Source organism: Athalia rosae, chromosome 5 (genome assembly GCF_917208135.1).
Source record: "Athalia rosae chromosome 5, iyAthRosa1.1, whole genome shotgun sequence".
In the NCBI taxonomy this organism is placed as follows: Eukaryota; Metazoa; Arthropoda; class Insecta; order Hymenoptera; family Athaliidae; genus Athalia; species Athalia rosae.
The window spans coordinates 18018528-18032674 of NC_064030.1; the positions used below are offsets into that span (position 1 = coordinate 18018528).

The 14147-nt window shown below is 40.7% G+C and overlaps 1 protein-coding gene across 3 annotated transcripts; it reads left to right on the plus strand.

The window, feature by feature from the left end:
• The first annotated feature begins 267 nt into the window (after positions 1–267).
• LOC105687385 (ataxin-3-like) lies at positions 268–2402 on the plus strand. Of its 3 annotated transcripts, XM_048655591.1 has the most exons (6): positions 268–411; positions 476–640; positions 755–906; positions 1077–1231; positions 1304–1573; positions 1808–2402. In XM_048655591.1, the coding sequence occupies exons 1-6, from the start codon at positions 388–390 to the stop codon at positions 1960–1962; spliced, it is 921 nt and encodes a 306-aa protein (XP_048511548.1). In that variant the 5' UTR covers positions 268–387; the 3' UTR covers positions 1963–2402. The 3 variants fall into 3 exon arrangements, with proteins under 3 accessions (XP_048511548.1, XP_048511547.1, XP_012258434.2); XM_048655590.1 differs by having other exon boundaries at positions 1304–2402; XM_012403011.3 differs by having other exon boundaries at positions 770–906; positions 1304–2402.
• The last annotated feature ends 11745 nt before the right edge of the window (positions 2403–14147 follow it).

Consider the following 14147-nt stretch of genomic DNA (forward strand, 5'->3'; position numbering starts at 1 on the left):
ACGGAAGAAGCTGACAGAAACAGGTTACATCTTCGGGCTGATTGATTTTTAAAGGGCATATTTGAAGCATAAAATCTTCACCATTCGATTGGCGGTCACGTCATGGTAGCCACCCCTTCACTTCCATCTAGGTAGACAAATATTGGATTGTTGTCCGAAATCATCTAGCGGCATTACAGCCGCTCTATTTCAAGTTTTGTGCATTGAGCTACAAACCTATCCCCACATTCCTGGCAGCAATATTTTCGTGGATGACGTTTCATCGCTGCGGCTTGTTATTTCCTGATTCTACTTCGTAGGTGTAATATAATCTGTACTAGCTGTTAATTAATACTTTATTTCCGCGAAGGTAAAACATCTGTCTTCGTTCTAAACTGTACCTTGAAAATGGAGAGTATATTTCACGAGAAGGTAAGCCCTTATCAACATTTCCACCAATGAGTACGTTGACTGCAATTTTTTACCATTTTTCCAGCAAGAGGGATACCTCTGTGCCCAGCATTGTCTCAACGCCCTACTTCAGGGGCCATACTTTAACGCTGTAGATCTTGCTAATCTCGCTCATCAGATGGATGAGGAAGAACGCATCAGAATGGCTGAGTCGGGCATCGATAGCGAAGAGTACAGGTTGTTCTTGGAGGTAATTTCAACCGTTGACTTCGAAAACGATCAAAACTTCTCTGTGCGATTACTTTGTTGCTACTTACTTCTCAAATTGCCTGTCTAGTTTGAACTGTTGTACGATTCTCAGAAGTCGATCTTATTTCAGCAACCATCGGGAAACATGGATGACAGTGGGTATTTTTCGGTTCAAGTCATAAGCAGCGCCCTCAAAGTGTGGGGCCTTGATTTAATTCTCTATAACAGCACCGAACCAACTGCCTTAATGGCCCAGAATGATCCTTCGTAGGTTATTATTTATCATTTTTATTCTCAACGGAAGCACTGCTTATAGTACTGTTCAGTTTTTGATAAATATTGGTTCATTCAAATCCGCTAAAATGTGATGAAATCATTGAGAATTTTTTGCTGTTCTCTTTGCGAAAATTTTACGAATTGGAAATTATTATTTTCAGAGGCATGAGCGCTTACATATGTAACTACAAGGGGCACTGGTTCACCATTAGAAAAATTGGAAAGCAATGGTTCAATTTAAATTCAATGTTGAGTGGACCTCAACTTATATCCGATACATATCTGGCAATGTATCTTGCTCAACTCTTGCAAGAAGGTATGTAGTAACTCGGATAGGGGAACATCGCGTTTCTGTGTCAGGTTAATTGTTCAATTGTTATTTCAATAGGTTATTCAATTTTCATCGTCAAGGGTCTGCTACCCGAGTGTCTTGCTGATGATGTAATTGCACGCAATCCCATAAAGGCTACTTTAAGGGCAAAAGGAACTTTGGAAATGCAAACGAGAAATACCGATGTGGGATATCGTTTGGGCACCAGGGAAGAGGATGATGCAAAAATTCTTAAAACTGCTCTAGCATTGGGTGAAGTCGAAGTTCCAGCTTCATCCAGTTACGCGGCTTCTAAATCTCCTATCTCTGCAGCAACATCTAGAATGGGTAATAGAAATCATCCAAACATTCGAACAGTTAGTGATAAGGCAATGGAAAGAATAATACCGATAAAAGTCGAGGGACGTGATCGACCTGATCGAGAAGAGGATGCAGAACTGCAAAGAGCGTTGCAACTCAGCTTGCAAGATAGTAACGAAGATATGGAGAGATCGTTAAAACTCAGATTGGAGAATGCTGAGAAAAATGAGCCAGAGAATAATCCCTTCCATTCCGTTGCAGACGCCGAAGAGGACGATGATTTGAGAAAAGCGTTACAATTAAGCTTGGAATGTATGACTACACCTTCCACTCCCGATCCAGAAGACTTACGCTGGCGAAGATTGGCCTTCTTGGGTATACACAACAATGACGCTACCCGAAAATTGAATACGTAACAATAATAATACATCATGCAACAAGGGAATAAAGCTGTAGTTTATTCGAGGGAATTTTCGAGAGGGCAGTAAGCCCTAAGGGAATGATTAGATTTATTCCTGCGTTGTATAAAGGACTTTATTCCCGACTCGACTATAGAGACCACTTTTCGTCCCGCTGATTCACGTTTTGTCCCGCAAATTTACTTTTCTTCGTAAAATGCGGGAGAAAAGTATAGTAGGTAATCAGATTCAACTTTAGTCCCGCCTTTCAGGTCAAAAAAGTTGTCTTTACGGTTGAGTCGGGAATAAGAAATATATTTAATAATTTAATCATCAAGAGTTGTTATCGCTGAATGAAAATCAATTATGTAAATTTTAAATTAACTAACGAGCAGTGGGAAAGACGTGTCATTTTATAACTAATATAATTGAAAAAATAAAGTCAATTAAAGTTTCAACTAGTTAATAATTTATTGCAAATCAGTGCTCTTTGGTTTTCTCACAGAGCATTTTTTCTAGTCTTTGATTTCAACATTTTTGTTTCAAAGCAAAAACAAACTCTTACGCCTCATTAGCGTTGCTGGACAAAAACATTGTGTTCATCTTCGATTTAGAGAATATGTTCCGATGAAACGTCAAAGGTGTGTCACAAGTTTTTAATTATTGAGTTTTTAGCAATTGTGTCAGTAGCAATACGTTTTTTCACTGGGCTGATAAGACTAGAAGGTATTATAATTGATCCAACCCATTGCGAACTGTCATTAATACTCTCCTATTCTTCCAATTTCCTCATGGGATACTTAATCACCTTAGCTGCCAGAAACAATGTCATCAATCACCTGGGAAATTCTGTATACCGATTCTTCTGAAACAAACATAGAACATTCCAATGTTCAGAGATTTCCAGATGCTGGAGGAGCCAGAAACCAACAAACCTGCATTTTTCATTGAGACGCTGCATCGATATTCAAATAAAACTGACATGTAGCTTCGATGTTGCTTGGTTCCATTATCCAGCCCCAAAACTTTCAAATGTCTGAAGACTTCAGCCTCTGATTCTCTGACTGTCTTCCATTTCGAGACCAAGAACGCAATTACCTGAATGAAGGAGTAATTATAATGACATGTCATGATTAGTATTCGTCAACGTCAGGGTTGTATTCGACTTCGATTCAGAGTATATGCTCCGATGAAATGTCAAAGGTGTGTCACAAGGTTTTTGATCAGTGAGATCTTGGATCAGTAAGTTTTGACGCCATGTAGCTAGAGTAGCACGACCTTAGACTCGTTTCCAGATGTTGACCGGATATTTTCCATCCTTGCCTTCCTTTCCTGATTTCTTTTCGATTTTGAGTCAATTTTTCAATTGATTCGCCAATTACCGCATCTCCTGGCCTTCCTGGAGGTGTCCTGTGATCCAGAGACGATGGGACGTCATCCTGGATTTATTTCCGATTTTTTCCTGATTTTTTGCGAATTTTTCCCATTTTTCCCGATTTTTTAAAATATGTTTGAATTTTAGCGCCGCTGGTCACGTGGCCGCACTCGCCGATACAGCTAGCGCCATGTGGCGGATTTTTCGTGAACTACCGAAGCGTCTAGCCTCGTGACGGGCCCCACTCGTCTCTCGACCACGTGGTCGGGTTGCAGGTGGCGCCATCTTTTTTTAGTTCGCCGATAATCCGAGAGATGGCGCTGGCCGCAACTCGCCGATACAGCTAGCGCCATGTGGCGGATTTTTCGTGAACTACTAAAACGAGTTGCGGCCAGCGCCATCTCTCGGATTATCGGCGAACTAAAAAAAGATGGCGCCACCTGCACCCGACCACGTGGTCGAGAGACGAGTGGGGCCCGTCACGAGGCTAGACGCTTCGGTAGTTCACGAAAAATCCGCCACATGGCGCTAGCTGTATCGGCGAGTGCGGCCACGTGACTAGCGGCGCTAAAATTCAAACATATTTTAAAAAATCGGAAAAAATGGGAAAAAATCGCAAAAAATCAGAAAAATCAGAAAAAAATCAGGAATTAATGTAGGATGACGTACCTTCGGTTCTGGATCACGAAGAACCTCCAGGAAGGCCGGGAGATGCAGTCATTGACGGATCAATCAAAAAATTGACTAAAAATCGAAAAAAAATCAGGAAATGCAGGAAGAAATAGAAAATATTCGGTCAAAATCTGGAAACAAGTCTAAGGTCGTGTTACTCTAGCTGCAGGGCGTCAGAATCTCACAGGACATGAAGAAAGTCTACTCATTCATCAAAAATTAGATAAAACTTGAGAAAGTTTCAGGAGACGAGGGGACAATAATAAATAATGATGACAGAGCAGTAGTTGTATTTATTTTGATCTTGGAAACTAGAATCTGGTTAGATAATTGAACAACGACTGAGAGCTATCAAGATATTACAATTTTTTGACTTCTCAAGGCAGTAGAGTACAGCAGTCAATTAATTCAAACAGAGGATGAGTATTACCATCGTTTTTGAGCCCTAAATATGTGGAAAAGCCAAAACTTTAGGAAATAGAGTTCATTATTGACTCTCAAATCAATAGAAACAAAGACCAGGGTCTCAGCGATTCTGCAATCTTGCTAGCATGATACAGCATATGTTTCAAATGTTTTAAAATAACTTATTCTGAGATTTTCGAACTTAAGAACATGAATCCGTCGAATTAGGTAAGCCACGACTTATAGCTACAGAGTTAATTCAATTTCTCTGCTCATTACAGTGGGAAATTTGCTATCACTCGATCAATTCGATAAGCAAGACATTTTGGCGAGCACAGTCGGATTTCTGGGCTCAAAATGTGTAAGAAACCAAAGCGCAGAATATCAATCGTGCTTTCTCGACCCGAAGGAGCTGTATTCTTCGCTTTCCAAATGTCTGCAGCAATCTTATTTTCACGTAGTTTGTTTGCAGCGACTCAAATCCGTCGACTCAATCAAGACACGACTCGGAACCATCGAAATATCTTGATAATTCTACGTTCTGCAACAAAGAATTAGCTTATTAATCGACAGGTCGTTGGATAAATCAAATTAAGTAGCAGCTGTGGATTCTCAAACTCAAAATACATGACGATACCTATATTACGGCCTCAGAAACACGAGCGTGTCGACTCGACCGAGTAATTCCTGATACTCGTCGAGAGATCTCCATTTTTTCGCTCGGAAATGCGACAAAATGGCCATAGCGTGCAAAGTTCTGTCAAAGAACAGCATTTGTTCCTGAAACAAGTGTGAATATTCCAATGTTTATAGATTTCCACATGCTGGAGGAGCCAGAAGCCAACAAACCTGCATTTTCCAACCAGACGTTGCATCCATATTCAAATAAATTTGACAAGTAGTTTCGCTGTTGCTTGAATCTATTGTCCATCCCATAAATTGCACATGCCTGAACACTGTCGCCTCTGATCCTCTGACTGTCTTCGATTTCGAGACCAAGAATGTAATTACCTGAATAAAGGAATATTTACAATTACATGTCATCATTATTATTCGTAAACGTCAGGGTTGTGTTCGACTTCGATTTAGAGGCTAGGCTCCGATGAAATGTCAAAGGTGTGTCACGAGTTTTTAATTAGTGAGTTTTTAGCAATTGTGTCGATAGCAATACGGTTTTTCACTGGACTGATGAAACTAGAAGGTATTATAATTGATCCAACCCATTGCGAACTGTCGTCAATACTCTTCTATTCTTCTAATTTTCTCATGGGATATTTAATCACCTTAGCTGCCAACAAACAGTGTCATCAATCACCTGGGAAATTCTGTATACCGATTCTTCTGAAACAAATATCAGACATTCTAATGGTTATGAATTTCTGGATGCTGCAAGAGCCAGAAATCAACAAATCTGCAATTTTCATTGTGACGCTGCATCCATATTCAAATAAATTTGACAAGTAGTTTCGCTGTTGCTTGAATCTATTGTCCATCCCAAAAATTGCACATGCCTGAAGACTTCAGCCTCTGATCCTCTGACTGTCTTCGATTTTGAGACCAAGAATGCAATTACCTGAATAAAGGAATATTCACAATTACATGTCATCATTAGTATTCGTAAACGTCAGGGTTGTATTCGACTTCGATTTAGAGGCTATCCTCCGATGAAATGTCAAAGGTGTGTCACGAGTTTTTAATTATTGAGTTTTTAGCAATCGCGTCAATAGCAATACGTTTCTTCACTAGACTGATGCTACTAGAAGGTATTATAATTGATCCAACCCATTGCGAACTGTCGTCAGTTCTCTTCTATTCTTCCAATTTCCTCATGGGATACTTAATCACCTCAGCTGCCAGAAACAATGTCATCAATCACCTGGGAAATTCTGTATACCGATTCTTCTGAAACAAACATAGAACATTCCAATGTTCAGAGATTTCCAGATGCTGGAGGAGCCAGAAACCAACAAACCTGCATTTTTCATTGAGACGCTGCATCGATATTCAAATAAAACTGACATGTAGCTTCGATGTTGCTTGGTTCCATTATCCAGCCCCAAAACTTTCAAATGTCTGAAGACTTCAGCCTCTGATTCTCTGACTGTCTTCCATTTCGAGACCAAGAACGCAATTACCTGAATGAAGGAGTAATTATAATGACATGTCATGATTAGTATTCGTCAACGTCAGGGTTGTATTCGACTTCGATTCAGAGTATATGCTCCGATGAAATGTCAAAGGTGTGTCACAAGGTTTTTGATCAGTGAGATCTTGGATCAGTAAGTTTTGACGCCATGTAGCTAGAGTAGCACGACCTTAGACTCGTTTCCAGATGTTGACCGGATATTTTCCATCCTTGCCTTCCTTTCCTGATTTCTTTTCGATTTTGAGTCAATTTTTCAATTGATTCGCCAATTACCGCATCTCCTGGCCTTCCTGGAGGTGTCCTGTGATCCAGAGACGATGGGACGTCATCCTGGATTTATTTCCGATTTTTTCCTGATTTTTTGCGAATTTTTCCCATTTTTCCCGATTTTTTAAAATATGTTTGAATTTTAGCGCCGCTGGTCACGTGGCCGCACTCGCCGATACAGCTAGCGCCATGTGGCGGATTTTTCGTGAACTACCGAAGCGTCTAGCCTCGTGACGGGCCCCACTCGTCTCTCGACCACGTGGTCGGGTTGCAGGTGGCGCCATCTTTTTTTAGTTCGCCGATAATCCGAGAGATGGCGCTGGCCGCAACTCGCCGATACAGCTAGCGCCATGTGGCGGATTTTTCGTGAACTACTAAAACGAGTTGCGGCCAGCGCCATCTCTCGGATTATCGGCGAACTAAAAAAAGATGGCGCCACCTGCACCCGACCACGTGGTCGAGAGACGAGTGGGGCCCGTCACGAGGCTAGACGCTTCGGTAGTTCACGAAAAATCCGCCACATGGCGCTAGCTGTATCGGCGAGTGCGGCCACGTGACTAGCGGCGCTAAAATTCAAACATATTTTAAAAAATCGGAAAAAATGGGAAAAAATCGCAAAAAATCAGAAAAATCAGAAAAAAATCAGGAATTAATGTAGGATGACGTACCTTCGGTTCTGGATCACGAAGAACCTCCAGGAAGGCCGGGAGATGCAGTCATTGACGGATCAATCAAAAAATTGACTAAAAATCGAAAAAAAATCAGGAAATGCAGGAAGAAATAGAAAATATTCGGTCAAAATCTGGAAACAAGTCTAAGGTCGTGTTACTCTAGCTGCAGGGCGTCAGAATCTCACAGGACATGAAGAAAGTCTACTCATTCATCAAAAATTAGATAAAACTTGAGAAAGTTTCAGGAGACGAGGGGACAATAATAAATAATGATGACAGAGCAGTAGTTGTATTTATTTTGATCTTGGAAACTAGAATCTGGTTAGATAATTGAACAACGACTGAGAGCTATCAAGATATTACAATTTTTTGACTTCTCAAGGCAGTAGAGTACAGCAGTCAATTAATTCAAACAGAGGATGAGTATTACCATCGTTTTTGAGCCCTAAATATGTGGAAAAGCCAAAACTTTAGGAAATAGAGTTCATTATTGACTCTCAAATCAATAGAAACAAAGACCAGGGTCTCAGCGATTCTGCAATCTTGCTAGCATGATACAGCATATGTTTCAAATGTTTTAAAATAACTTATTCTGAGATTTTCGAACTTAAGAACATGAATCCGTCGAATTAGGTAAGCCACGACTTATAGCTACAGAGTTAATTCAATTTCTCTGCTCATTACAGTGGGAAATTTGCTATCACTCGATCAATTCGATAAGCAAGACATTTTGGCGAGCACAGTCGGATTTCTGGGCTCAAAATGTGTAAGAAACCAAAGCGCAGAATATCAATCGTGCTTTCTCGACCCGAAGGAGCTGTATTCTTCGCTTTCCAAATGTCTGCAGCAATCTTATTTTCACGTAGTTTGTTTGCAGCGACTCAAATCCGTCGACTCAATCAAGACACGACTCGGAACCATCGAAATATCTTGATAATTCTACGTTCTGCAACAAAGAATTAGCTTATTAATCGACAGGTCGTTGGATAAATCAAATTAAGTAGCAGCTGTGGATTCTCAAACTCAAAATACATGACGATACCTATATTACGGCCTCAGAAACACGAGCGTGTCGACTCGACCGAGTAATTCCTGATACTCGTCGAGAGATCTCCATTTTTTCGCTCGGAAATGCGACAAAATGGCCATAGCGTGCAAAGTTCTGTCAAAGAACAGCATTTGTTCCTGAAACAAGTGTGAATATTCCAATGTTTATAGATTTCCACATGCTGGAGGAGCCAGAAGCCAACAAACCTGCATTTTCCAACCAGACGTTGCATCCATATTCAAATAAATTTGACAAGTAGTTTCGCTGTTGCTTGAATCTATTGTCCATCCCATAAATTGCACATGCCTGAACACTGTCGCCTCTGATCCTCTGACTGTCTTCGATTTCGAGACCAAGAATGTAATTACCTGAATAAAGGAATATTTACAATTACATGTCATCATTATTATTCGTAAACGTCAGGGTTGTGTTCGACTTCGATTTAGAGGCTAGGCTCCGATGAAATGTCAAAGGTGTGTCACGAGTTTTTAATTAGTGAGTTTTTAGCAATTGTGTCGATAGCAATACGGTTTTTCACTGGACTGATGAAACTAGAAGGTATTATAATTGATCCAACCCATTGCGAACTGTCGTCAATACTCTTCTATTCTTCTAATTTTCTCATGGGATATTTAATCACCTTAGCTGCCAACAAACAGTGTCATCAATCACCTGGGAAATTCTGTATACCGATTCTTCTGAAACAAATATCAGACATTCTAATGGTTATGAATTTCTGGATGCTGCAAGAGCCAGAAATCAACAAATCTGCAATTTTCATTGTGACGCTGCATCCATATTCAAATAAATTTGACAAGTAGTTTCGCTGTTGCTTGAATCTATTGTCCATCCCAAAAATTGCACATGCCTGAAGACTTCAGCCTCTGATCCTCTGACTGTCTTCGATTTTGAGACCAAGAATGCAATTACCTGAATAAAGGAATATTCACAATTACATGTCATCATTAGTATTCGTAAACGTCAGGGTTGTATTCGACTTCGATTTAGAGGCTATCCTCCGATGAAATGTCAAAGGTGTGTCACGAGTTTTTAATTATTGAGTTTTTAGCAATCGCGTCAATAGCAATACGTTTCTTCACTAGACTGATGCTACTAGAAGGTATTATAATTGATCCAACCCATTGCGAACTGTCGTCAGTTCTCTTCTATTCTTCCAATTTCCTCATGGGATACTTAATCACCTCAGCTGCCAGAAACAATGTCATCAATCACCTGGGAAATTCTGTATACCGATTCTTCTGAAACAAACATAGAACATTCCAATGTTCAGAGATTTCCAGATGCTGGAGGAGCCAGAAACCAACAAACCTGCATTTTTCATTGAGACGCTGCATCGATATTCAAATAAAACTGACATGTAGCTTCGATGTTGCTTGGTTCCATTATCCAGCCCCAAAACTTTCAAATGTCTGAAGACTTCAGCCTCTGATTCTCTGACTGTCTTCCATTTCGAGACCAAGAACGCAATTACCTGAATGAAGGAGTAATTATAATGACATGTCATGATTAGTATTCGTCAACGTCAGGGTTGTATTCGACTTCGATTCAGAGTATATGCTCCGATGAAATGTCAAAGGTGTGTCACAAGGTTTTTGATCAGTGAGATCTTGGATCAGTAAGTTTTGACGCCATGTAGCTAGAGTAGCACGACCTTAGACTCGTTTCCAGATGTTGACCGGATATTTTCCATCCTTGCCTTCCTTTCCTGATTTCTTTTCGATTTTGAGTCAATTTTTCAATTGATTCGCCAATTACCGCATCTCCTGGCCTTCCTGGAGGTGTCCTGTGATCCAGAGACGATGGGACGTCATCCTGGATTTATTTCCGATTTTTTCCTGATTTTTTGCGAATTTTTCCCATTTTTCCCGATTTTTTAAAATATGTTTGAATTTTAGCGCCGCTGGTCACGTGGCCGCACTCGCCGATACAGCTAGCGCCATGTGGCGGATTTTTCGTGAACTACCGAAGCGTCTAGCCTCGTGACGGGCCCCACTCGTCTCTCGACCACGTGGTCGGGTTGCAGGTGGCGCCATCTTTTTTTAGTTCGCCGATAATCCGAGAGATGGCGCTGGCCGCAACTCGCCGATACAGCTAGCGCCATGTGGCGGATTTTTCGTGAACTACTAAAACGAGTTGCGGCCAGCGCCATCTCTCGGATTATCGGCGAACTAAAAAAAGATGGCGCCACCTGCAACCCGACCACGTGGTCGAGAGACGAGTGGGGCCCGTCACGAGGCTAGACGCTTCGGTAGTTCACGAAAAATCCGCCACATGGCGCTAGCTGTATCGGCGAGTGCGGCCACGTGACCAGCGGCGCTAAAATTCAAACATATTTCAAAAAATCGGAAAAAATGGGAAAAAATCGCAAAAAATCAGGAAAAAATCGGAAATAAATCCAGGATGACGTCTCATCGTCTCTGGATCACAGGACACCTCCAGGAAGGCCAGGAGATGCGGTAATTGGCGGATCAATTGAAAAATTGACTCAAAATCGAAAAGAAATCAGGAAAGGAAGGCAAAGATAGAAAATATCCGGTCAACATCTGGAAACGAGTCTAAGGTCGGGCTACTCTAGCTACATGCCGTCAAAACTTACTGATCAAAAACCTCGTGACACACCTTTGACATTTCATCGAAGCATATCCTCTGAATCGAAGTCGAATACAACCCTGACATTGACGAATACTAATCATGACATGTCATTATAATTACTCCTTCATTCAGGTAATTGCGTTCTTGGTCTCGAAATGGAAGACAGTCAGAGAATCAGTGGCTGAAGTCTTCAGACATTTGAAAGTTTTGGGGCTGGATAATGGAACCAAGCAACATCGAAGCTACATGTCAGTTTTATTTGAATATCGATGCAGCGTCTCAATGAAAAATGCAGGTTTGTTGGTTTCTGGCTCCTCCAGCATCTGGAAATCTCTGAACATTGGAATGTTCTATATTTGTTTCATTAGAATCGGTATACAGAATTTCCCAGGTAATTGATGACACTGTTTGTTGGCAGCTGAGGTGATTAAGTATCCCATGAGGAAATTGGAAGAATAGAAGAGAACTGACGACAGTTCGCAATGGGTTGGATCAATTATAATACCTTCTAGTAGCATCAGTCTAGTGAAGAAACGTATTGCTATTGACGCAATTGCTAAAAACTCAATAATTAAAAACTCGTGACACACCTTTGACATTTCATCGGAGCATAGCCTCTAAATCGAAGTCGAATACAACCCTGACGTTTACGAATACTAATGATGACATGTAATTGTGAATATTCCTTTATTCAGGTAATTGCATTCTTGGTCTCAAAATCGAAGACAGTCAGAGGATCAGAGGCGACAGTCTTCAGGCATGTGCAAGTTTTGGGGCTGGACAATAGATTCAAGCAACAGCGAAACTACTTGTCAAATTTATTTGAATATGGATGCAGCGTCACAATGAAAATTGCAGATTTGTTGATTTCTGGCTCTTGCAGCATCCAGAAATTCATAACCATTAGAATGTCTGATATTTGTTTCAGAAGAATCGGTATACAGAATTTCCCAGGTGATTGATGACACTGTTTGTTGGCAGCTAAGGTGATTAAATATCCCATGAGAAAATTGGAAGAATAGAAGAGTATTGACGACAGTTCGCAATGGGTTGGATCAATTATAATACCTTCTAGTTTCATCAGTCCAGTGAAAAACCGTATTGCTATCGACACAATTGCTAAAAACTCACTAATTAAAAACTCGTGACACACCTTTGACATTTCATCGGAGCCTAGCCTCTAAATCGAAGTCGAACACAACCCTGACGTTTACGAATAATAATGATGACATGTAATTGTAAATATTCCTTTATTCAGGTAATTACATTCTTGGTCTCGAAATCGAAGACAGTCAGAGGATCAGAGGCGATAGTGTTCAGGCATGTGCAATTTATGGGATGGGCAATAGATTCAAGCAACGGCGAAACTACTTGTCAAATTTATTTGAATATGGATGCAACGTCTGGTTGGAAAATGCAGGTTTGTTGGCTTCTGGCTCCTCCAGAATGTGGAAATCTATAAACATTGGAATATTCACACTTGTCTCAGGAACAAATGCTGTTCTTTGACAGAACTTTGCACGCTATGGCCATTTTGTCGCATTTCCGAGCGAAAAAATGGAGATCTCTCGACGAGTATCAGGAATTACTCGGTCCAGTCGACACGCTCGTGTTTCTGAGGCCGTAATATAGGTATCGTCATGTATTTTGAGTTTGAGAATCCACAGCTGCTACTTAATTTGATTTATCCAACGACCTGTCGATTAATAAGCTAATTCTTTGTTGCAGAACGTAGAATTATCAAGATATTTCGATGGTTCCGAGTCGTGTCTTGATTGAGTCGACGGATTTGAGTCGCTGCAAACAAACTACGTGAAAATAAGATTGCTGCAGACATTTGGAAAGCGAAGAATACAGCTCCTTCGGGTCGAGAAAGCACGATTGATATTCTGCGCTTTGGTTTCTTACACATTTTGAGCCCAGAAATCCGACTGTGCTCGCCAAAATGTCTTGCTTATCGAATTGATCGAGTGATAGCAAATTTCCCACTGTAATGAGCAGAGAAATTGAATTAACTCTGTAGCTTTAAGTCGTGGCTTACCTAATTCGACGGATTCATGTTCTTAAGTTCGAAAATCTCAGAATAAGTTATTTTAAAACATTTGAAACATATGCTGTATTATGCTAGCATGATTGCAGAATCGCTGAGACCCTGGTCTTTGTTTTTATTGATTTGAGAGTCAATAATGAACTCTAGTTCCTAAAGTTGTGGCTTTTCCACATATTTAGGGCTCAAAAACGATGGTAATACTCATCCTCTGTTTGAATTAATTGACTGCTGTACTCTACTGCCTTGAGAAGTCAAAAAATTGTAATATCTTGATAGCTCTCAGTCGTTGTTCAATTATCTAACCAGATTCTAGTTTCCAAGATCAAAATAAATACAACTACTGCTCTGTCATCATTATTTATTATTGTCCCCTCGTCTCCTGAAACTTTCTCAAGTTTTATCTAATTTTTGATGAATGAGTAGACTTTCTTCATGTCCTGTGAGATTCTGACGCCCTGCAGCTAGAGTAACACGACCTGAGACTTGTTTCCAGATTTTGACCGAATATTTTCTATTTCTTCCTGCATTTCCTGATTTTTCTTCGATTTTTAGTCAATTTTTTGATTGATCCGTCAATGACTGCATCTCCCGGCCTTCCTGGAGGTTCTTCGTGATCCAGAACCGAAGGTACGTCATCCTACATTAATTCCTGATTTTTTTCTGATTTTTCTGATTTTTCTGATTTTTTGCGATTTTTTCCCATTTTTTCCGATTTTTTAAAATATGTTTGAATTTTAGCGCCGCTAGTCACGTGGCCGCACTCGCCGATACAGCTAGCGCCATGTGGCGGATTTTTCGTGAACTACCGAAGCGTCTAGCCTCGTGACGGGCCCCACTCGTCTCTCGACCACGTGGTCGGGATGCAGGTGGCGCCATCTTTTTTTAGTTCGCCGATAATCCGAGAGATGGCGCTGGCCGCAACTCGTTTTAGTAGTTCACGAAAAATCCGCCACATG

Coding starts and splice junctions, on each gene's coding strand:
- LOC105687385 (XM_048655590.1), top strand. CDS start 388: ATGGAGAGTATATTTCACGAGAAG. Junction 641..754: donor AGTACAGGTTGTTCTTGGAG/GTAATTTCAACC, acceptor GATTCTCAGAAG/TCGATCTTATTTCAGCAACC. Junction 1,232..1,303: donor TGCTCAACTCTTGCAAGAAG/GTATGTAGTAAC, acceptor TTATTTCAATAG/GTTATTCAATTTTCATCGTC.